At 46.2% G+C, this 25,825-nt stretch overlaps 1 protein-coding gene across 1 annotated transcript in view; it reads right to left on the reverse strand.

Annotated features, from left to right (window-relative positions):
- The window catches only part of LOC115648135 (protein eva-1 homolog C-like), a 315,587-nt gene extending 290,330 nt beyond the window's left edge, over positions 1 to 25,257 (reverse strand). Inside the window, exon 1 of the mRNA XM_030555305.1 lies at positions 25,158 to 25,257. Coding sequence (XP_030411165.1) covers positions 25,158 to 25,257 — 100 coding nt within the window. The remainder of the gene's footprint in view (positions 1 to 25,157) is intronic.
- Positions 25,258 to 25,825: the final 568 nt, after the last annotated feature.

Here is a 25,825-nt window from a genome sequence, read left to right on the forward strand (position 1 = left end):
TTACACCAACTGAGGATCTGACCCATGAACTTTCATAGTAAGCTACAAGGAGAAAATTCCTTCTTCCCTCACACACTGTCCTATACCAGGGGATATAAAATGCTCCACTGGCTACAGCCCAGTTGCTGGCCCTTTTTCAGAAAGGATACTTAGGTATGTGTGCTGAATATTTCACAGCCAACAGCAGCTTGGCTACTGCTTTGGAGGTTTTTTGTCAGGCAATTTTAGCCTTGGGCACCAGTGAACACAATTACCATTTTGTCCCAAAGCCCATAACAGGCCCCTTCCTTCATCCCACGTTCACTAGGAGAAAAAGGCAACATGCTGCTGCGAGGGATGCTAGTCGATATGTGCTACTAGTTTCCTCCTATTTGGTTTATTGCCATTGTACCAAAGCCCAGAGGGGCTGCTCATTAATCTGCACTTTTAGCAAACATACAAAGCAGAGGGTGGCAAAGAAAGTTCAGGGAGGGGACGTGGGGCCAAATGCAGTGTTCATGTCAAACACAGAAGATAGGTGTGGTCCAAGGAACGGGATGGGAGCTACCATCTCCTGACTCTTAGTCCCAATTTCTCCTGTGTAGCTTTGGCCAAGTCTCTTAAGCCAAAATATTACAAATGTCAAAGGCCTCAGTTTTGACGCACCCTACTCAAGAGGCATTTGACCCAGATTTTCCAGAAATTACTGAGCAGCCCCACTTTGAACTGAAATGGCAGCTGATCACCTCTGAAAACAGGGCATCTCTAAGGGAGTTGTACGTTGGCCACCCAAAAACCGAGTCTCCCAAAAATCAGAGGTTGCTTTTGAAAACTTTGGCCTTTGCCTCTCTGCCTGCTAACAGAGTTGCTTATGGAAGGCGGTTGTGTGAATTAGTCAGTGACCATATAGTGATTTGAAGATGAAAAAAACAACAACAGGGAATAAGGATGAAGGGGATGCATTTTGGCCATAAAAAAAACGTTGAGATTTCAGGCTTTTTATTCACACACCTTTGCGGGAAGGGAGCTACCACAACAATGCTAGTTCCCTGTATGGCATTATAAACATTCAGTGATGAATCCCTTTACTCAAGTGCACAAGGCCTCAGGATTATTTCATCTTGGCCTCTGTACTACCTGGTCACTCGTCCTACACACTCAGCAATATTCTGTAAGTGCATCAGTGACCTTTGCTGCAGGTCTGCCCCTCACCTGCTGCCTCCTTCACAACTAGCATATGGATGGCACTGGGTGGGAGAGCAGGGATGGATGAACGCCCTTTGCCCAAGCAAAGCACAAGCAGCCTCCTATCCCAGAGGAGCCGTGTGTATCTCGCTACAGGTTTTTTCCTTCCAAGTCACTTCCCTTCCCCCCATTCTTTCCAAGTTACGGGGAGAGCAATGCCAGACCATCTGGCACATAGAATATATTTGGAGATTTCATTATCCATCCCACTGGCCCCAAGCCTCCTCCCATCAACTAATGAAATTAGCCCCTCGCCTCCCAATTGCAGCCTCTTGGTCCAACATCTGGCTAGCTCCCCTAGCATCGAGGAAGACACATCCGTAGGCTGCTTCAGCATGAATGAACAGCAGGCTGCTTCCAAACAGGGAACAGCAATAATTAATGGGAGTCATGTTCTAAGCATTATTATAACTCTAAATTTCCTCACAGACACTCACACAAAGACCACTGGGAGTCTGTCCATTGACTTCAATGGGCTTTAGATCAACCTCTTACAGCTGGGCCCCACTGCTTTGCCAAAATGAAGTTCTTAAGCTGGAGAGTGTCTGAGGGAACCAGCTTGACTCTGTGATGAAGATAAAGGGAGACACAAATTTTGGGCGACCCCTCCCTTAGGTAAATTGCCTCATCCTGCCTGGGTTGTGTCAACCTCTGGCTGTGAGGGGAGGCATGGGGCCATGGCAACAGTGATCAGATAGAAATTCCCAGCCAGACACAACCACCTAACAAAGGAGCAGGAATAAAAGGGATCTAAATTGCATCTTGGAGTTTGCATCAATATTTTTCAGGACAGAAGGGGAGATCTAGTTTAGAAACCATCAAGCTCCAGTCTCCTTGCATTTGAACTGTGCATGTAGGAAACATTACTCAGTGTTCCCTATAGGGAAGGAGATACCACAAGTACTGCAATAAGCTTTGTGACTTAAAAGGCATTTGTAAAGATGATAATGGAGACCACTCTATTCCCTGACCTCACAGGCTCATTGGGATGCTTAATTCATTAATGCTCATCAAGTACTGCGAGATAGTGGGATTGAAGGTGTTCTAGGAATGCCTTATCTTCATCTAATCCCAGTAAGATACAGAGAGACCAGGTGATGCAAGGGGGAGAGAATTAGGCTTGAAGTCAGGACACCTGCTTTGCTGTTGTCCAGTCATGTGACCTTGTGTCACTGTCTCTATGCCTCAGTTTCCACATCTGTCAAACAAAAATAATTCCATTTACCCATGTTTGTTAAGTGCCTCGGACTCCATGGATGAAGAGTGCTATATATGCACTATGAATTGTTATTATTAGTAATATTGCTGAACAGACTGTTAGATGGTATTTCAAAGCTGAAACCGGGGGGTGGGGGGGAAATGTTTAATTTTTCTGATAGATCTGGAAAAAACTCTAAATTAGGTCACACAAAGACAATCCCCCATTTTGGATCTAGCAAACTAAACTGACCTCGCCGCGTGTCCTGCTGCAGTACAGAGATGGAAACACAAAGCTCTGCAGCAAGGAGTCAGTAAATAATGACAATACTGTGTCTGTCCCTTCTGTCGTTGAAAGAAACCTCTGAGGTGTTTTATCTGCACTTGTTTCCTCATTATGGGGGTCTTAAGGATTCCAGGGCACATCTAAAAGCCTCATTAGGAACGGCAGCGTAGATTTATGGCTGAAACACTAGCACACACAAGCAGCCAGCCACAGTGAGGGAAAAGGAAAAAAAAAAAAAACACACCCACCACCAAGCACTAAAAATTCATAGATCATCTCAGAAACAATCAGGAGTCCGGTGGCACCTTAAAGACTAACAGGTTTATTTGGGCATAAGCTTTCGTGGGTAAAAAAACCTCACTTCTCCAGATGCATGAAGTGAAAATTACAGATACAGGCATAAATATACTGACACATGAAGAGAAGGGATTTACCTTACAAGCGGAGAACCAGTGTGAACAAGACCAATTCAGTCATGGTGGATATGGTCCATTCCCAATAATTGATGAGGCAGTGTCAATACCCATCGAGGGAAAATTGCTTTTGTACTGAGCCAGCCACTCTCAGTCCCTATTCAAGCCCAAATTTAATGGTGTTAAGTATGCAAATGAATTGTAGCTCTGCAGTTTCTCTTTGAAGACCGTTTTTGAAGTTTTTTTGTTGAAGGATGGCTACTTTTAAATCTGTTATTGAGTGTCCAGGGAAATTAAAGTGTTCTCCTACTGGCTTTTGTACGTTACCATTCCTGATGTCTGATTTGTGGCCATTTATTCTTTTACGTAGAGACTGTCCGGTTTTGCCAATGTACATGGCAGAGGCACATTGTTGGCACATGATGGCATACATCACATTAGTAGATGTGCAGATGAATGACCCCTGATGGCATGGTTTGTGTGGTTGGATCCTCTGATGGTGTCACTAGAATAGATATAGGAACAGAGTTGGCAGGGGGTTTGTTACAGGGATTAGTTCCTGGGTTAGTGTTTCTGTGGTATGGTGTGTAGTTGCTGGTGAGTATTTGCTTCAGGTTGGGAGTTTAGATAGTTTACTAGACGCAATAAATCGATCTCTGCTGGATCGATCACTGCCCACCAATCCCACTGGTAGTGAAGACATATCCTCAGAGCCCAGGTCAACTGACTCAGACTCAACTGTGCTGCAGGGCTAAAAATAGCAGTGTAGCCATTCCGGCTTGGGCTGGAGCCCAGGTCCTGAAACCTGGTGAGCTTGGTGGATCTCAGACCCTTGGATCTAGCCCAAACCCAAACATCTACACTGCAATTTTCAGCCCTGCAAGCCCGAGACAGTTGACCCAGGCCCTGAACTTGCTATAGGGGGTCTTTTTTTTTTTGTCTTTTTTTTCCTGTGTAGATGTACCCAACTCTGCCACTTTTGTCCTTAGATTCCCTATAGGGTAAATCTCTTAAAAACTTCTTTCAAGACATGCCACTTCTCTGCCTCACCACTTTTGGGAGATTAGTGTCACAAACAGCCCTTATGCCCAGCCCCTGATTAGGAATGGAAGGGGTGAAAAGCTCTTTGCACTATCTAAACCTAAATATATTGGGGTCCTGATTCTCACTTACCCTCAAGCCCTTTTATACCATCAGTCAGGCCCCCTCATCCCTAAAGAAAATGAAAGCCTTTAGAGAGAGAAGTTGGGGGAGGTACTATCTTACTGGATCTACTTCTGCTGGGAGAAGAGACAGGCTTCCAGGCTCCACAGAGCTCTTCTTCAGGCCTGGGAAAAGAAAGCTATTAATAATTCATAGTCACAGAAGAGTAAAAAGCTGTTGTCTGGAGAGTAGACACCTGCCTATTTAGACACTTCCACCCAGGCCAAACATCCAGGGAAAATCACAAGCCCTCTCCATGTTTGTCAATGTAGTGATTAACCCAAAGCAATGACAAGACAAACACAAGGTCGTGCGTCCAGCACATACAGTTACTCAGCAAAGGTGCTGTAGGGAGGTAAATAGTTTCCTAAAGTCCTTGCTGACAAAGCATGCAGGAAAACACCAGTGCCCTGGTTCTCAGAGGTGTTGAGAACCCTAACTCTTATGCACCTGCCTCCTAGTGAACTTAATAAATCCCTTTGAGGCTCTGGGCCCAGGTGCTTTCGCCAGCAGATTTCATGTGCCTAAAGCTGTGTCTACACCTGCGGCGGTGCGTGGAGCACAGACACTGCACTCCTGGCTAGTATGGGGATAAATAGTAGCGCAGACAGAGAGGCACTACTCAGGAGCACAGAGTGCCCTACACACCTGAATCCCAGGGTATACACCCTACACAGGCTCTCTACTCGCCCAAGCAGTGCCTCTCATATCTACGCTGCTACTTTTAGCAGTGTAGCATCCTGCTGTCTCTGCCTTCCCTCGCTGCAGTGAAAGCTCCGGTGAGGAGGCAATGGGGAAAGGCTTTGGCAAGGAGGGGTTACCAGCACATTTTCCTGCTGCCAGAGCCTTTCACTGAAGCATGTAGCTACACATATAGTGCCTGTACTCTACATGCCATCGTAAGTGTAGACATAGCCTGAGAAACAGGGCTGAGTTCAAAGTTGGATCTGAAATCTCTTAAAGCTTCTTGCTGTTCAGATCCAAGGTTGTGATTTGGCTCTAACTGATTCTGGCATTTGTGAGAACAAATGTCTTGGTTTCTGCGGAGTGTTTAACTTTCTTTGGTGTACTGCACCAGTAAATCTCTACAGCCCCACTGATTGCATTGGCTACTGATCTCTGAAGACATTACAGCTGAGCAATTCATTGCAACAGGGTTTCAAGCTAGGACACAAACTGGAAGCAGATGGGTGTGAGCTTTGAAAATTTAGGTGAACCCTCTAAAATTTGCTTTTCACAGGTTGCCTTGTGCCTTTGCAGAAGAGAATCTTAAAGGAACCAGGCTTTCCAGAAGCTATTTTTTATACTTACAGTAACTCCTCACTTAAAGTCATCCAAGTTAACATGGTTTCACATTGTTACGTTGCTGATCAATTAGGGCAGTGGTTCTCAAACTAGGGCTGCTGCTTGTTCAGGGAAAACCCCTGGCGGGCCGGGCCGGTTTGTTTGCCTGCCGCGTCCGCAGGTTTGGCTGATCGCAGCTCCCACTGGCCACGGTTTGCTGCTCCAGGCCAACGGGGACTGCAGGAAGCAATGCAGGCCGAGGAAAGTGCTGGCAACCCTTCCTGCAGCCCCAATTGGCCTGGGATGGCGAACTGCGGCCAGTGGGAGCTGCAATCAGCCAAACCTGCGGACGCGGCAGGTAAACAAACTGGCCTGGCCCACTAGGGGCTCTTCCTGAACAAGTGGCGGCCCTAGTTTGAGAACCACTGAATTAGGGAACATGCTCATTTAAAGTTGCACAAAGCTCCCTTATAACATCATTTGAAAGCTGCCTGCTTTGTCCACTGCTTGCAGAAAGAACAGCCTGTTGGAGCTGCTCCCAGGAGCCGCCTGCTTGCTGTGTGGGGGGTAGGAATTACATGCATGAGCACAGCCCTGCAAACCCTCACTCATGGGAGCACTCCTATTGATTCCCATGGGGATCACCCACACAGGAAAAGGCTACTCACATGAGTATATCGCACTGGTCTCCCCCTGCTACTAATCAATCAACAGCAATGAATTGTTGCAATAACTGGAGCAATCCAGACGAAACAAAGATCTGCCAGTCCACAGGGAACTGCTCATCTCACTGTAAGATTCTGTTCCTTCACTCATCTTAGTGCTGCTAGCAATTGCTGTCTCCCTTAACTGGTTTGAGTGTCAGCCAGGGTTAGATTTACCAGCCCTTGGGGACAGGCAGCCATTTCAGAGATCAGCTGGAGAAGTGTGCTGTCAGAGACAGAAATGCCAAATTGGGTCCTGGACTTTCTTGAAAATCAGAAATGCCAGTTAGATGTTCTCAGTGTTACCCATTTCTCCCAGGAGATGTTTCTAACTGGTTAAATGCAGCTGAAGAAGAACAACTTTGATCCCTTTCTTCCTTAAGAGGGTGCCCCCCTCCCTTTTCCCTCAGAAGCAGGTAGTTCCCTGTGTCTGGACATGAAAGGGCTTGTACAGGTGTCATTGGGAGCTCTTGTTTTTATGATTCAGGCAGCCATGTCTGACCAGCCAGTGGCAGGAGTTTATGCTGGGAAGTCAGGGAGAGCCCTTCTTCAATCCAATGGGGGCCACATTGATCCCTAATATAACTCCATTCTAAAAGGAGCTTGGAAATTCAGTGCACTCCATCAAACTGGTGCTCAATATGCTGTAAATCAAGTGAGACGTTTACACCACTCTGATTTGTCTCTGGACGCCACATTGTCCACTACCTCCCTGCCTCCCACCAACAGGCTTCTACTGAGCAGAAACAATTCCCATCAGCTCCATCACTCTAATGTACAGATGATGGGGAAATGCATAGGAAGGCTACATGAACAAAAGGCATCTCAAGTCTGCTGGGGTCAGAATGCGTATCTGTCTGGTAGATTGGATTTCCCGTCTCTGTTTCTAATGAGATTGGTTCCCATTGCCACGGCTTAATTTGCCAAGAGGACTTTTCTCATGCTGCCTAGGGAAGCAAAACAATCTTATCACTTTGGCCAGTTTAAACTGAACCTCCTCCTACCCACCCCTTCCCAATTATAAAGGCAGAATTTGAAAAAGAGGAAGTGATTTCCACTTCCTCAGCAAGGAAAAGTCATTGTTGAAGATGTTAATCATTCATCTTCTCATGGATCTGAACAGATCTTTACAACCCTGCTTACCATTTAGCAAGGGTCACCAGTCATGGCAAAATAATAATAAATAATAATAATAATAATAATAATAATATTAAGCAGCCCATGATAACACAGGACCAATTTGGGGCAAATACATTTTTTCTGCATTTGAAATGTGACAAAATTTTCTCACACAATTGCCATATTTTGCAATGTGTCTTAAGAAAAAAAATGGAACTCCAGAGCAGGAGCAAAGGCAAAGTAGAAAAACAGAACAGCAGGAGTTGCACAGAAATGGTTTTGGCCACTTCACACAGTACTGCGGTCAGCAACTGAGGAGTCTTACTTTAAAGGCCCACTGTCAGGTATCGATGGCTGACACAAGACCTATGCTCTCAGGAGTCTCTGCCCGATATAGCGTAGCTAAAACTAGATCATTTTCGCAAATACAGCCTGCCTTCAACTGTTCTTTCCTCCACGCCATTCATTCCATCCCAGTTATTTCACTGAACAAGAACCAGTGCTTGTTCTTATTGTTAGTCTAACAATAAACTAAATATGAGCACAGCTTGGGACCCAGACATGTGTGCACCATCATCAACTGGGGATCCACTTCGCTGCTCCATGCTCACTTATATAAAGGTTTGATCACTTTGATTTTGCATTTGGCTTGAACACACAAACCAGGAAGTAAATGAGCTTTCACAACAGAAACAGCAACTAAACAAAAGACGTATGAAAAGAGAGACATGCTTCAGAATCAGATCAACCTTTGGAGTTTCTAAGGGGTGATGTGAACAATAAAATCTAGAGAGAAAGAAAATTCAACAATTACCAAATCTTCTAAAATGTAAAGTATTTCATTGTAGTGAATTTACCTATAGCTAAGGGGGTTGGCTTGGAAACTTTGAAAAGGCATGTTTCTGACTCTGTGTATTCGTAGTAGGAAAAACAAGGCGACATATAAGAGAGACATCTTCAATAATCCTATCGATTATTTATGAAGGAGCCCAGGAGAGACAGGCTCCTTGTTCTCTGTTCCGGTGTCAGGTTCCACCCCAGCCAAGAGCAGCCCGGACAGGGAACGTCCCCGTTCGCACCCAGGCCTGGAGCATGTTCATTCATTAATGCTCATGTACAGTCCTGTCACTTGCTGGGACTGCAAGAGGGTGGACTGTGCTTAGCAAGGATGGAATCTGCAGAGATTTTAGCTGCTAAAATCTAAGTCTCTACTGAGCACATGCAAACTGTGGTTTTTCAGAGGCTTGTAACTGTAGGATTCTACAGTTTTCATGGGTGTGGCAAAAGGCACCTTGCTGACATAGACCACACCATGCCAAACTTCAAGACGCTGCTCCAAAGCATAGGGCTGGTACAGCATTTCCAAAAAAAAGTTGTCAGAATTTAACATGGGCAAACAATGTATTTTTCCCTAGCCTTGTCCTTGGAAATGGCTGAACCGCTGTGGCTGAAGTTTTCCAGAGAAGTTTAGCCTGAAGCGGGCACCCTACAAGCAAAATTTCAGCCCAAATGATTAATATTTGTTAACATAAGCAAGTGAAAACAGGTCCTGATACTGGGAAATGGTGGGCAACCCAGCAGCCTCACCAGCCCCACTTATAACAAGCTCATTAGTCCTGTAGAGCAAAGAGAGCATGTAGCATTCTGTTCCTTCTTGTGCAGCCTCAGCAGAATCAATTACTAACTTCCACTTGGTCATATCTGTGAAATCCATTTAAGGCAGGGGTGGGGAATAGCCAGCCCGGGGACCGGATCCAGCCCTTGGCTTCATTTCATCCAGCCCATGGCAAGTCTCTGCTCCACAGCCCGGAAGCCCCAAGCCTTGGCGCCCCTTCTGCTGCACAGGGCCAGAGCTGCGAGCGCTGGCTCGACAGCATGTCCCTGCCTCCCGGCCTAGTGGCTGCAATCAGGAAAGACCCGAGTGCTGCCCTCATCCCCAGTGCTGGCTGGGAACCGCAGCCAATGGGAGCTCTGGGGGAAGTGCCTGCGGGCACAGGCAGTGCGAACCACGCAGAGCCGCCTGGCCCCTCCACCTAGGGGACAGACATGTCGCCACTTCCGGGAGGAGTGCAAAGCCAGGGCAGGCAGAGCTTAGGGCAACCTTTCAGAAGTGGTGTGCCAAGTTCACTGTAATTTAAGGTTTCGCCCGCCAGCAATACATGTTAACATTTGTAGAAGGCATCTCTCTCTGTCTATATTATATAAATAAACTATTGTTGTATTTAAAGTAAATAAGGTTTTTAAAATATTTAAGAAGCTTCATTTAAAATAAAATTAAAATGTAGATCTTATCAATTTAGTGTGATCCTTGCCTGGGATCCTTGCCTGGGGTTCCTGCTGCTGGCCCTGCTCCTCCCGCTGCCGGTCTGGAGTCCAGTCGCTGGCCCTGCTCCTCCCGCTGCCGGTCTGGGGTTCCATTCACTCAGCTGGCAGCAGGCTGAGCGGGGCCGGTGGCAGGTTGAGCGGGGCCGGTGGCAGGCTGAGCGGCTCAGTCTGCTGCCAGTCTGGGATTCTGGCTGCCAGCCCTTTGCCAGTCGGGGTCCCAGCCGCCAGCTCCGCTCAGCCTCCTGCCAGCCTGGGTGAGCAGAACGTCAGGCTGGTAGTGGGCTGAGGGGGGCCAGTGGATGGGAACCCGGCTGGCAGGAGCTGGCAGACGGAACCCCAGACCGGCAGCGGCTGAGCAGTGCCAGAGGCCAGGACCTCAGACAGGTAGCAGACTGAGCTGCTCAGCCCGCTGCCGGTCTGAAGTCTCAGCCACTGGCCCCGCTCAGCCCACTGCCAGCTGAATGAATGGAACCCCAGACCAGCAGCAGGATGAGCAGGGCTGGTGGCTGGAACCCCAGACAAGGATTCCAGGCCCTGCTCAGCCCACTGCCGGTCTGGGGTTCCATCTGCCAGCTCCTGCCAGCCGAGATCCCGGCTGCCGACCCCCGTCAGCCCACTACCAGCCTGGGGTTCTGCTCATCCAGGCTGGCAGGAGGCTGAGCGGGGCTGGCAGCCAGAACCCCAGACCAGCAGCAGGCTCAGTGCTGCCGGCACCCTGCTGAGTGCTGGCAGAACCCGAGTGCTGGCAGTGGACTGAGCCACTCAGCCAACTGAGTGGCTCAGTTCACTCAGGGAAAGAGGGAGGGACTGGGCGGGAAGAGGTGGGGCAGGTCGGGGCCTTGGAGGGAAGGGGTGGAGTGGGAGTGAGGCCTGGAGCAGAGCCAGGGGTCGAGTACCTCCCGGCCATTTGAAATGTCAGCGCCTGTGCTGTGCACATGCGCTGCTGCCCCGGTCTAGGCATCCGGACGCCTAAGCCACAAGCAGTGCACAAATTGGGGAAAATAGGTGTCCCTCTGCCTAACTCATCTGGAGGGTCCAATCCAGCAAACGTGCTCAGAGCTCACCTACCTGATTGGGCCCCACAGGAGCGCTCATACAAAACGGAGGAGCTCCCTCCTAACTTTTAGCCTAATTGTTTGGGTAAGCACCTGGAATGTGGGAAACTCCCAGTTCAAGCTGTCCCTCTGCCTGAGCAAGGATTGGAACAAGGATCTGTCACCTCGCAGCTGCATGCCCAAACCATTGGGCTATGGGATAGTCTCATTCATCTCTGTTGAAGCCATTTCACTGTGGATAAATTAAAAAAAGTCTTTGCGCCAGAGAAAACACAGACGAGCTGGAGAATGACTCTGTGGCCTGCTGGTTAGCACACTCACCAGGGTGTGGGAGACATAGGAGCCAGCCCCTGCTCCACTGACTCTCAGCATCCACACATGATGAGACATGAGACTCTATACTAAGCAGCTGTCCGTCCAGGCCTTCTGCTGGTATTCGCTGCAGTTGCCTTTTAACCAGATTCAGTGCCTGCTCTAACACAAGATGCAGCACAGCCTGATGAGATGAGCCATTTTCAAATTTTTCCTCACACTTTGCTCAGAATCCAGTTTGTCTGAGACTGATCTGTGCTCCCCTCCCTCCTCAACTTTACCATTCATAGCAGAGCACATAAATATGTGCCCTTCAAAAACTGTTAAGACCAACGCTCTACCCCACTTACTCCCTGCCATGTCACGTGCATCCAGTATTTTAAGGATACTCCTAAATCAAGACAGCCCAGAGTTTAGCAGCATGCAGGGAATGCAACAGATTACAGGTGCCAGGTTACAACACTCCACCTTGATCAACACTAGTGTCAAAATGGAGCATTAAAGGATGCCACTTGTAGTCTGTGTGGTCCACATCCTGTGCCAAAGAAGAGGGCATCCACTGGCTGAATTTATGGGTAGTAGATGCATTTGAGGTGTCCTGTCCTAGTTATAATTCTATTGTGTAAATGACTCAGAGCTGCCAAACCATTGCTGTATCTCCCTAACATGAAGAAACACGCCTTAGGTCTAATGCAACCAACCATTAAGCACCTGCTGGAAGAGCAGAAGTACAGATTTTAATTACTATGAATGTGAGCTCATCCTCATTCAATGAGCTGAAACAGGCATGCTCAGATCAGTCTGACATCCGAATCAGAGCTGAGAGACAGCACACAGTCTTTCCTGAGGCAGAAGCAGCAGCTAAAGAGTAGGGGCAGGGGAGTTTAAATCTCCAATCTTTTGTTTCAAGAATACTTAGAACAATGCAGAATTGTTACTCCTTTATCAAATTTCATCAGCAAGAGGAGGAACTGAAACCAAATTCAGTGCTTATTCATACCTTGAAAAACACCAGGGAAGTCAATGGAGTTACTGCACCAGCATAAGTCACTGCAGAATTTGGCCCTGCTTGTCCACATGGAATGGTGCTCAGCTCACAACCAACCACAGTTCTTCATTAATGAAAGCTACAATTAGGAGTTAGGCCTATTGGAACTAGTAATGATGAGTACATGAGTAATATTGTGTAAATTGTAAGTCTCATCCAACTTCCTTTGACATGTGGGTTCCTATACGCATACACACATTTTAATGCACAACAAAGTGGATGGAGCTTGAGAAGTTCTCATATATCTAGGCAAGAGGAAATGAGGATGATATTAGAAACCACAGCCGAATTTTTCAGACTTGGTTGCCTAATGATGGGCACCTAAATCACTGTTTAAGCATCTAAATTAGAAAATGGCCTGATTTTGAACTCTGAACATCCCATTAAAATCAGGCCACAATTATTAAAGTACCTACATATGTATTTAGGTGCCTAACTTTAGACAATCAAGTTTGAAAATTATGGCCCATATTTTTTCCTCTAAAATGTAGCGCCCTCTATTCAAAATGAATTTATAAACCCAAGTTTACTTTTCCACTATTTATACTTATTTATTTTTTGCATTGTATATGGACAATGAAAAGAGAGAATCAGTTTCACTTTTGTTTACAATCACATTCTAGTCAATTTCACTTGCAGACTCTCCCCTATTAATGAAACATTGCCATGTTTGCGTTGCAAACACTGCAGGAGGATGCCAGCTCAGAGGGATTTTTGTTTTTTTTTCAAACTGTTTCTATAGGATTCTTTTTAATTCACTAAAGTTCTGTTGAATGTAGGTTGTATGAAACTTGTTTTCACGAGTCTTTAATCTGGGGCTAAAGTTCACCTGACCCTGTCATTTGAATAACTGCATAAACATTTTTTTATTAATTCATTGGCATCTGCACCTTTAGCACAATACAAAAGGCAGGAAACTTACTTAAGCGTCATTTTCCTGCAACGGATTGTGTTTGAAATGGGAGCAGTTGCAAATCGGCTCTCTTGACAACTTATATATGCAGTTAAAAATAACCAAGTGGACTTTTTTTAAAAAAGAGAAATGTTTCCCTCGTCTAAAGCACAGTTTTGTCAGCAGCCCAGTTCTATTCAGTAAAGAAATATTTATGTAGAGTCTATTTAAACTCTACAACTCATTGCACGTGAGTTTGGACCCTCAGGGTTTCTTCCGTTACAGCTGACAACATCCACCATGCCTAAAGTAGTGCAGGGAGCTGCATTCCTTCCACTGCTTTAGGTGTCAGGGATGTCATCAACTGTAGCCAGGGAGACAGAAACATGTCAGCCCCAATTCAGGTCTTGGCACGTAGAGCCTTTCAGTTCAACTTCAGATTTTACACTCTAACCCGCCCCCTTCCCACTCACACACTTTAATTTCCATGTGCAAATCTAGTGCATGTGGTCAGAGCTCTGGAGTGTAAAGTTCTCCATTTAGTCACAAAACAGGCTCAGGAAGGGCAACAACAGTTCAGTTTTCTCCCGTGCCTCAAACATGACTTGGCGGAATCACCTCAGGGGTCTTGTCCACACTAATAAAACCTGTATGCTAGTTTCGAACAGCGGTGCTAGTGCAGGGCTCAGGTGCTTCTGCCTCCAGGGCACAAGACCAGCACAAAAAATTCCATAAGCTAAGTCAGGCCTCACTGACTCCTGTGCAACCACATTGCATCTTATCAATTTGCACAGGTGAGACTGGATTGTAATGTAGTAAACAATTCTGTTGCTAATGCACGGGAAGGAACATTATGCGGCTGATGCTCTCATAGCTATGCTGGAGCAATGGCCCCAGCTTGGCTGACACCAGGGACATAGCGAAAAGCATGAGTCTCTCTGCAGCTTGAGGTAAAGAGCCAGGTTTCTCAAGCTGAGCTTTATCATAGACCCAGACCAGAGGTTCTCAAACTGTGGTCCAGCTCTATACAGGTGGTCTGCAGATAGTTCCCTCTAAGGTGCATGCCTAGATGGCCGCACATAACAAAATGAAGGGTCACCCACCTAATTAGTGGAGCCGCACAGGCATGGCTCCACTAATTAGATGCCTGGACCCTGGAGAAGATACACATGTAAGGTGAGGTGCTGGCCTTGGGGGGGGAATCAGGGGTAAGGAGAATTTGGGACATGCAGGGCTGCAGCGGCCAGAGAAAGAGATGACTTTCCCCAGCTCTGGGGCTGTGGCTGCCAGGGAGAGACAGCTGGGCTGCTGCGGCAGAGGGAGAGAGGACAGATGCATCCCATTAGAAAGGTAACACTACTGATATTAAAATACGAGTTGTATGCTTTTATTTGTAGAACAAAAAACACTTTAATTATTATTAAGGGTTTTTTTTATATAGCACTTTTATACAAAGCGCTTTACAATAGTTAGCTAATGGTACAAACAACATTTGGAAAGATCGTTTAAGTGGTCCACCAAGACCCTCAGCAATTTTCAAGTGATCAACAGAAAAAAAAGTTTGAGAACGACTGACCCAGACAAACTGTGGATCAGGCACAGAGGAGGACACAAAACACACCGACCAGTAAGCCCCACAGGCTCAATTTACTTTTGTCACTACAGTTAGTGTATTCAAAGACATATCTCCTAAGGCCGTGTATAGGGCCTGCTCTTGGTTTTTTGCTGCCCCGAAGCAAAGGTGCCACCCCCAAAGGGCCAAAATGCCGCCCCTTCAGAAGTGCTGTCCCAAGCACATGCTTGGGACACTGGTGCCTAGAGCCAGCCTTGGCTGTGTCCGCTGGTTCCCTAGAGCCCTTCGAGTTGCAATGGACGCTGTCTGGGGTTCTCAGCTTGGTGGCTCCTTCTGAATCTCTGATTTTGACCCTCTGACCCTCACTCCTGTCCCTGTTTTCTCATTAGTTGTCCCCCAGAATTGGTTGGAGTCTGGGTCTGGTAGCTCCTCCCCTTGGGCTGGGGTGAGGAGCCTTTGGCTGTGGGCAGGCAGATTCCCAATAGGTTCTAGCTGCCTGAACTCTCTCACACCTCCCTCCCTTACCTGACGGCCAGGTTTCTCTTTCCCCACACGCTCCCTTCTTAGGAGAATGCACTGGAGTCTTTGTGTTCACACTTGCCCCAGGGTGGTTATCCAAATTCCACCCACGGAAGTTGCATTTTTTGGGTGAGGAACACCCCCTTAATTCCGTTTCTGCCCATATGTCTTCACACCAAGGGTAACCTGATGGGCACTCACCTTGCTTTTTCCCCTTTGCCCAGAGCCTGCTGTTGTCCCACATTTTCCTCCTCAAGTAGAGACTCTGGGTGGGGTTCCTAATCCCACCGTTCTGGTGGCGAGGGTCCCTGTCAGACTTCTAGCAACAACCTAGGTGTACTCTTCTCTCCTACCGCTTGTTCTGGGCTACCTTTTCCTTCCCTCCCCTTCCCTGGGGAGGTCCTATTTTTGCTCCTTAGTCTAGAGTTTTCTGATTTTTCTGTTTCAAGCCCCTTTTCCTCATTCCCTGTTGGCACTACTTTTTGTCACAGGGGACCCTGAGGCCCCACCTTTCCCTTTTAAGGGAAGGGACTCCAGTCTGTTCCCACCATGACTGGATGAGGTAGCTTATCAATTACCCTGCCCACTCCCATTTGAACTTTCCCTTCATCTCTAGGGGGAATCTCAGCCACTGGGTAGAGTCTCATTTTCCCCACTGATACACTCCAACTCTAAGCTTCCACCTGGAAACATCCATAAGAACATAAGAACAGCCATACTGGGTCAGACCAAAGGTCCATCTAGCCCAGTATCCTGTCTACCAACAGTGTCCAATGCCAAGTGCTGCAAAAGGAATGAACAGAACAGGTAATCAGCAAGTGATCCATCCCGTCATCCATTCCCAGCTTCTGGCAAACACAGGCTAGTGACACCATCCCTGCCCATCCTAGCTATTAGCCACTGATTGACCTATCCTCCATGAATTTATCTAGTTCTTTTTTGAATTCTATTATAGTCTTGGCCTTCACAACATCCTCTTGCAAGGAGTTCCACAGGTTGACTGTGTGTTGTGTGAAAAAAATACTTCCCTTTGTTTTAAACCTGCTGCCTATTAATTTCATTTGGTGGCCCCTAGTTCTTGTGTTATAAGAAGGAGTAAATAACACCTCCTTATTTACTTTATCTACACCAGTCATGATTTTATAGACCTCTAACATATCCCGCCTTAGTTGTCTCTTTTTCAAGCTGAAAAGTCCCAGTCGTATTAATCTCTCCACTTAGAGCAACCATTCCATACCCCTAATCATTTTTGCTGCCCTTTTCTGAACCTCTTCCAAGTCCTGGCTGGGATGATTTAGTTGGGGATTGGTCCTGCTTTGAGCAGGGGGTTGGACTAGAAGACCTCCTGAGGTCCCTTCCAACCCTGATATTCTATGATTCTATGATCTTTTTTGAGATGGGGCGACCACATCTGCATGCCGTATACAAGATGTGGGCATACCATGGATTTATATAGAGGCAATATGATCTTTTCGATCTTATCATCTATCCCTTTCCTAATGATTCCCAACATTCCGTTAGCTTTTTCCACTGCCGCTGCACGCTGAGTGGATGCTTTCAGAGGACTATCCACAATGACTCCAAGATCTCTTTCTTGAGTGCTAACAGGTCTTTATCAAATCCCTCTGAGTCCAGCGAGCATCCCGAGGCAGTGTCCACCAATCCCCCTGCTGCCTCCCGGCCACCTCTACAGGAATGGTTAGCAGTCCCTTTTTTTTTGCCTGTCTCCAATAGTCACAGTCCACCCTCATTCCATTACCATGCAGTCCCACTTTATAAGCCTCAGTCACCCAAACTGATAACAAACCACTCCCTGGATCCCAGAAGGAGTTCTCCTCATCTCCTCCTTTTTCTTTTCAGTCATCCTTGGTGTGGCAAAGTCACCCCACTTCTCTCCTGAGTCTGTTCCTTGAAACAGCCAGACCTCTCTCTGGGAAAGTCCACTTCTCCAAACCCTTCTGAGAGTTTGATCGCTGCCTGTGGCCCCAGAGGCAGGTATTTAGAGAGAGGCTCTGGAGAAATTGTTGCAGTATTATTATTTCAGTCTACATTTCACACACTCCCACACACCTCATCACTACAGTATCTAAGCACCTTACAATCTTTATAGTATTTATCTTCATACACTCCTGTGAAGTAGGGAACTGCTATTATCTTCAGCATAATGATGAGAAACTGAGGCACAGAGAGACTAAATGATTTGCCCAAAATCATACAGGAAGTCTGTGGCTAATCAGGATTTGAATCGAGGTCTCCGACAGTCCAGACTGTTTCTAAACAGCAAAAAAATTAAAGCAACAATTTAAACAAATAACACCTCCATGTGCAGTCAGTCACTTTTCCGGCATCTCATCACTATCACAGCTGAGCACTACCCACAGAAAAATCAATAGCAACTTTGACCATTGACTTCTAAAGAAGAGAACCCCTCAACTATGTATTGGACCATGTACTGCTACCAACAATTCTCCCTTCACTCACAAGTTAAGGGTCTGCATTTTGGGAGCAGAACAAACATTTTCTCCTGTGGCACCATGATCTCCCAAACAGTCTTTGTGCTCAGCATATCTTATCTCAGTTTAAGAGTGGCTTTGAATCAGTTTAGCTGATTCATAGATTCTAAGACCAGAAGGGATCATTGTGATCATCTAATCTGACACCCTGTATAACATAGGCCATAGAACTGCCCCAAAATAATTTCTAGGGCAGATCTTCTAGAAAAAATATCCAATCTTGATTTTAAAATGGTCAGTGATGGAGAATCCACCATAACCCTTGGTAAACTGTTCCAATGGTTAACTACTCTTGCTGTCAAAAATGTATCTCTTTATTTCCAATCTGAAGTGGGTTTGTAGTAGACTTAAGCTAACCTGATTTCAGACCTTCAGACCAATTTAAGTGTTCATGCTGAGGGGGTTACAGCAATTTAGTTAAATTGGTTTAGATTAAATCAGTGCACAAACCATACATCGGCGTGGCCCCTCTGCTGTAGCTCAAATAGAAGTTATGGGTTTGATGCAGGAAACACTGGGTGAAATCTTATACAGGAGGTCAGACCAGATTATCAGGAGGTCAGACCAGATTATCAGGATAGTCCCTTCTAGCTTTAAAATCCATTAAGCCCGCACAAGGCCCACAGCACCAGAAGCCCAGTGAGGCTCGTTTGGCCAAACAATGTGGAAGGGGACAAACTGGGTTTTAAGAGAAAGTCCTTCAGCCCCTGTAGAGACCAAGGTTAGAGCACTGAGGGGGGCTGGGGGTAAGAAGGAAGGCAAGGGGCTTAGCTGGTTTTGAGGTTGTTAGGATATGGTTGTTTGCCCATTGTAGCGAAGGCCAGAAGTACAAACTCTCCTCACCAAATTACACAGCTGTGTTAGAGCCATTGAGAACAAAACGCCGTCCACCTTTTCCTTGTGTTAACACACGGCTTCCGTTCACTGCCCAGTTTTCAACACACTTGGACAATAGGCCTCCCCCTGACTTGACTGAACTCATTCACATCTCCAAGCCCAATATCTAAATCTACTTAAATGCCATTCAGAAGCTGTTAGCTTGTCAATTTCTGTGATCATTTGGTGAATGGACTTGTCAAACAAATTGCCATTATTACGGGATGATTAAATGCAAGCAGGGAGAAGGGGCTGTTCTCCTGCCACAGCTAGGCCCCCACCCCGGTCAGCTCAGACAAACACAACGAGCCAATTAGCAGGTAAGTGACAGACAGCTCACATTTTAAGCCAGCCCTGCGTAAACAAAAAACACTCTAATGGCATTTAAACGCAGGGAAAGGTCTTCAAGGACATTCACAAAAGCTGCAAAGCAGTTAGCCAGCACCAGGATCCAGGCAAGGCATTATAAGAAAACATTTCTATGTGGGGACATCAGATTGGGGCCCCATTGTGCTTGGTGCGCGCTGTAGAGCCATAATCAATTAAAGTCCCTGCCCCAGAGAACTGATTTGACCGATACAGTTGTGATGGCCAACAGCAGGGTTAAACCAGGGACCTCCAGAGCTAAAACCATCAGCTGCTACAGTTTGAGCTAAAGAGCTCTGGAGCTGGGGGCTGTGACAGACTCGTGTCCTTGGTGGAGGACCTGTAACATACCCACACCAGTGGGGTACATAGACCGCAGCTCTTGGCAAAGCTTTCAGCTGTTGCATTTTAAGGCAGCACTAAAGGCCACATTTGGTCCCATTCTCCTCTGTCCAGCACCATGAGTAAGTGAGGTGCAGGACAGTGCACAGAACTGACAACGCTGCATGCCCCGAGGAACCTGCATGTTAAGGCCTGGTCTTCCCAGTTTCAGCGCGCGCGCACACACACACACCCCCGTAACTGCAGTGGTATAACCCCCAAACAGGCACAGTAAACAACAAGAAGGCCTGATTTACAACCTGCAGCTTACCCCAGTTCCAAGCTCTGTCAGCACAAGCAAAGCTGCTATTTGTCTGCACTAGAGGCTTTTGTAAGTGCAGCTGCACGGATGGCTGAAACCGAGGCAAATCCCCAGTGCGGAGAAGGCACAAGGCACTCTGATGGGTGCAGATACGAGTGATACACACAGATGGCAGGATACACTAGGAAATCCACAGGTGAGGATGACTTGAAGGCTGCCCCCCCTCCCCCAGCTGATTTAGGCCTGCAGTGAGCTGCACTCTAGCCAACTCAGATCCACATCGACTTCAATGGAGCTGCACCTGGGTTCAGGGCCTGGAACGATGGCTTGACTTGGCCCTGAAGAGGTTACTTTCCTCTCCACAAATCCCACTGACACTAATAGGATTTCACTTAGAACATTGTGAGCTCATTCCCTAAGCCTCTGGGTGAATTCACAGCAGGAATTTGTACAGCACCTAGCACAGTGGGGCCGGGCTGCTAATGGGTACCTCCAGGTGCTACTGTAAATGTCCAACAAGTCAGCTTATACACAAGTCCAAAGGGCATAGCTTTGTTTTGTTTTGACAGCAATACTCATTGCAAGGATGGAAGACTGAGCTTGATAAGTTTATGGAGGGGATGGTATGATGAGACTGCCTAGCTGCAAGGAACTAGGTGGGGAGGGCTTTGAGTTACTACAGTGAATTCTTTCCCCAGTTCGAGCATGTGGGCAAGATCCACCAGCCAAGGGTACAACTGATCACCATATTTGGGAATGGGAAGGAATTTTTCCCCAGGTCAGATTGGCAGAGACTCTGGGGGGGGTTCGCCTTCCTCTGCAGCATGAGGCACGGGTCACTTGTAGGTTTAAACTAGAGTAAATGGTGGATTCTCTGACCTGACATCTTGAAATCATGATATTAGGGCTTCAGTAACTCAGACAGAGGTTAGGGGTCTATTACAGGAGTGGGTGGGTGAAGTTCTGTGGCCTGCGATGTGCAAGAGGTCAGACTAGAAGATCACAGTGGACTCTTATGGCCTTAAAGTCTATGAGTCTAAAACAAATAAGTTTTTAGAATAGCAAGAATCAACAAGAAAGTGTGCACAGGGATTTCATCTGGCTGTGTATTAATCCTATGGGTCTTGGGGTTAATGCACAGAGATCCAGGAGATCAGCATTCTAGTCCTGGCTTTGCTACAGACTTCAGATGTGACTTTGGACCCCAAAATCTTTGTACCTCAGTTACCTCATTTGTTAAATGAGGGTAATACTCCTCTACCTCTCAGGGTTCATTAATGTTTGTAAAACCCTTTGAGGTCCCTAGCTGGGATGGGCTCCAGAAGTGCAGAGTATTTGGATTATATACGAAGACTAAAGATGATACAACGTGCAGATAAGAAAAGCTACTACTGCTACCACTTGGATATTTGTTCATAGTTCTTTTCTTTTTGGAAGAGGATGGAGACACGCGACCGTCAAGAAAGGCTTCAATGCACGAATGCTAAAGCACGGAGAGTTTGGTTCCCTAATGACCATCTAGAACCACAGGGTCCTCAGCATTAGATCCACTGAAGAGAAGCATGATGTGGCAAATCACATAATGTAGTGCAAACACTAAGATCAGTCAAGGCAGCGGCTCATGCCTTATTAGCAGAATGCCCGGTTACACACACACACACACACACACAGTTTTTTAAAGAACTATAACAAAAACCTTCAAAAAACTCTTCACATAGTTCAAATACTTCACATAAAAAGGAATTTTTTACTCTTACATCTCAGATTACAAGAGCCCCTAACGTGATGGATGCTTAATTTGTTCCCCCTGCCCTCTTTTTTCCTTTTTGGACAGTCAAGCTGCTCTGGCGGTGGGGATCCAGTGGAAATCTGAGGCAGCATGCTCTAGGGCAGGGTGCTGCCCTGGGAGTCAAGAGACCAGTGTTCTATTCCCAGCTCTGCCACCAACATGCTCACATGAGCTAGAGCAAGTCATTCAATCTCTGTGGGCCTCTGCTTCCCTTCCCATCGTCTATCTATTTATATTTCTCTGCAGGCAGGAACTATCAGTCACTGTACAGCTCCTAGCACAATGGGGCCCTTGGTCTCAGTCAGGCGCCGGGGAGCTGAGAGCCATTGAACCCTATATATAATGGAAACCACTTCAAGCCAGAGGCCACAGCAGCACCCCCAGAACCTCTAGTTCCAACACCTATGATCGGGGCCTTTAATCCCTACAGCAATACTTTCAGTGCTAATGCAGACCAAGTTCTGCCATGGTGTGTTTTGCCTGTGTAGGGACTACAGATTTGGATCCTCAATAACCATTTTTCCTTGAAGCAGCACTACCTTGTGAGCGCCTGCTTTCCCAGTGGGGGATGCTGCTCTACACACACACACACACACACACACACACACACACACACACACACACACAGAGAGACCTGCATCTGAATTCCCATCCTGCTCTCACCTTCCCCAAACGGCTAGCAGTTGGAATTGCTATAGAAGCCCCTGGTGGGAAAGGGAGGGTGTGTGCCAATCCCTCCTCGGGCTCAACAGTAACAGTGATAGATCATAAAGGAGCATTAATGGGCTCAAATGTGAATCAGTTCAGCCCTCCCCAGTCAGGACAAAGGTGGCTACAACACAGGTTTTCAAAGGGTGAGGGCAGAGCTGGCATTAGGCATAAGCAGACTAAGCAATTACTTAGGGCCCCGAGCAGCTTAAGGGGGCCCTCTGTTCATTTTTTATTATAAGAACTTGTGTGTTTTAGTATTGCGGGGGTGGGTTAGCCATTGGGGAGTTAGCCATTGGGGGGTGTTTTGGGCCCCCAATGGCTAACGCTGGCGCTGGGTGATGGCTGCAAGCAGGAGATAATGGAGAGAGAAATAGAATAAAAAGCCATTGAGCCCATGGGAGCCATTGTGACCATGTTGGACTGCCACTTAGGGATACATCCCTTGTCCCTACAGCTGGTGAAATTCAGCCAGGGACCTTGGCACGGCAAGGGGGAAAACCTGGAGCTGGCTGTCCTGCTTTCCCAATTACCTTTGCCTCTTAAGACCCAGGGCAGCCCTTTACAGCCCCACCAGAAAGGGTCTCTGTGCTCTGCTCTCCCAGCCCTGGCAACCGTGGTCAAACAGCAAGAGACCAAACATACATTCAGATCCCTTAGCAAATGATCTACGTATCTGATTTGCCTTAATAATAAATAATAATTATAATACAAGAGCAACTGCAGCAGAGATGGGGAGTCCACCTGTGCATGTTTTCTTACTGTGCAAGAATGAGCATTTTATAGCAGTTGTGAGGCAGTGTCCCTCCCTCTCTGGAGATATATCACCAAAGTTTGGGACAAATCTGGTGTGTCAACTGCGCTGTCCCATCAAGGATGGTGACAATATGATAAGTGTTATTAGTATTTATCTTTGTAAACATAATTGCAGATGGGAAGGTAGGTAAGTGCTAGGTAGTGTTAGGAGGAATATCGCAGTTTTATCTAGTACCTTTCATTCTGAGGATACCAAAACACTTAACACACAAAGCTGTATTATGGTAGCACCCATCAAGTGGTAGGCTCTATCCATAGCTAGAGTGAGACTTGTTCCCAGTTCCATACACCGCAGTGTGAGAAAACAAGCGACAAAGGCCCCCCAATCAACATTTCAATATAGCATCCAACCAACCCGCAGCGCAGCAAGTGGGTAAGAGAAAGGAGACTTTGGACAAGGGCAACGTCAGGTGCCAGGGACCTCACTGGAAACTTCCACAATCATTAGATTTCACAGAAATGCCAAAGCACAGAGTTTTCTTGGTGGGATTTGAATCTGTGGTTAAAAGAAAGCTAGGTATTGCCAAGTTAGTGCTTAGACCACTGACCTATCCCCTCCTTTTTAATTGAGCACAGTTTAGTTTTAAATTCATTGGTACCCCATAAGACATGATTTTGCTACCACTGACTTTTTTATGCCCACTTTTAAAGTGGTAGCATCCTTCTAAGTCAGCATCCCCACATACTATTGAATTGGTTCTCTTTTTCTGGTTGGGCTGCTAACATGGACTTTGTGCCTACCCTTACTGCTGGCCTAACTGACATTTATGCTAGTTCCTTAAGATCACAATGTACATCATTATGCTCTTGCCAGTAAGGCTGGCTGTGATATAGAGTGGGATCAGTACTTTCTGCACAGGAACTGAAATGTAAAAGGCAATTTCAACTGTTGTTCCTATGTAGCCCACCCCACACACATCCACTGTACACCAGCTTGCTTTGAATGATGGCTACAGAGAAAGCTTAGCGCTAAAGAAACTTTAAAGGGAACAAACTACTATAAATTGGAAGTGCCTCAGCTCTTTCCATTCACAGGCAGATCTGCTTTGAAAGGCAGTCACAGAATTGATCTGCCCCCAAAAGAGACTGAATCGCAGGCAGGTCAGCCCCTTCAATACACTTTAAGACTTAAAACCCACCATATTCTAGTCCCCGACTGAAACTCCACAATAAACAAACACAAATCCCTCTGCAACATGCAAATACATTGGCTCCCAGCACCAAGTTGTAATGTTGTGAGTATTGAAACTGCAGTCGTGTACTTCAGTCTAAACCTTTTGATGACACAGTTCTCACTAATGACATTTTTCCACCAACAAACTATAATAGGCAGCTCTCCTCCACTAAAAAGCTTTAAAACATTCTTTATAAAGAGCATCCTGAACTCCTCTTAGCTCTAAGAAATACAGAAGTGCATTCAGAATTCCATCAGATATCCTGGAGTCAATATTGCCCCATCACTAATGAGCTGACTGATTACTCCTAATCTCATGCAAAATTAGATCTACATTATTGTTTTATAGGCTGGAGTTGCTTTCACACATCTCGCAACCACAAGGAAGAGCAGCAGACATCTAACTTTAATGTGACTATTACAGCTGTATAGAATAGTGATAAAACATCTAGCATATTTAAAGTAAAGTACATGTAACAACTGTGAAAGTTTCAGGATATATGCTGTGAAAAAAAAAGTGAAACTGATAAAGATGTCTTTGGAAGTGAGTACCAATAATTTCTGAGCATTGTAAAAGTAAACATAGGGTCAGAGTCCAACCCATTTACTCACAGCTAGTAGCATCTTATTCTCTTAGTATTCCTACTGACTGCAATGAATTATTTGCTTATTAAAAGGTACTATTTAACATGAGTAAAGATGTCAGAATCTAGTCCATAATAAAATATCTTGATCCTACTATATTAGTTTTAACTTGTGTCCAGAAACTACCCAGCCCTGTAACCTAACCCTGTTCCACCCTCACACATTCATATTTCCATCCAACACCACAAACTTAGGAAAGTTTACATAATTCCCTTCCCCTCATTTCCCGAAGTTATTCAGAAACATCTCTGCTGAAATATTTTAGCTGGGGTTGCTAAGAAAGTTTTCTAAATAATTGAAATCCTCTTAATGAAGATCAGCTTCATCATATTTTAAAAGAATTAAAAATTGCTCTCACTATAACTATTTCAGACCTGCTTGTATCCACTTTCTTGGGTTGTTCTTGAAGAATATTTATTACCAATTCTCACTTATAGCCAATACAGTTCAAAGGATTAGAGCTTCACTCCTACCTGAGAAGTCTGAGGAAGCCTTAGCAAAGTTGCTGAGAGCTGTCAAGCACATTACTCCTAAGAGAAAGGTAGAAGTGGGAGACACATCTGGGCAGTTCATGCTTAAAATATCCTCAACTGCTTGTTTTCTTCCAGGGAAAAGAAAAAAAATCTCTTTCTCCACCCAGCCTGATACTCCTCATTGCAGAGAGATCACTACTATTCCCCTGGCTTGTGAATGATCACAGCAACCAGCCAGGAAGCAAAAGCACTCACTGAACACACATGCCGGGAGTGAGTGAATGGATCCCAGAGTGAGTGAAACTGACGAATGAGACAAACCTACCTCGGCCTTGGCGGCATTCCCAGGGTCCTAAAGCCCCCCTTTTCAAACGCCTCAGGAGACCCGGAGCACAAAGTTTGCTCCAATCCCCTGCTAGTGGCATTGGAACAATTTCTATAGTGGGGGTGGGGGTGCTGAGAACCATTGAACAAAACTGTAAGCCCTGTATATGATGGAGACCACTTCAAGCTAGAGGGTGCAGGAGCACCCCTAGTTCCAGCACCCCTGGCCACTGCTATGCAGATTCTTAGACAGCAAGAAGCCACACTAGGTAGGAATAGTTAGGTAAGAATGAGCAGCTGAGAAGTTTATTTTGCATTAAATACCCAACGTGATTCTGGAAAAA

The sequence above is a fragment of the Gopherus evgoodei genome, chromosome 3 (assembly GCF_007399415.2).
Source record: "Gopherus evgoodei ecotype Sinaloan lineage chromosome 3, rGopEvg1_v1.p, whole genome shotgun sequence".
NCBI classification, from domain to species: Eukaryota; Metazoa; Chordata; order Testudines; family Testudinidae; genus Gopherus; species Gopherus evgoodei.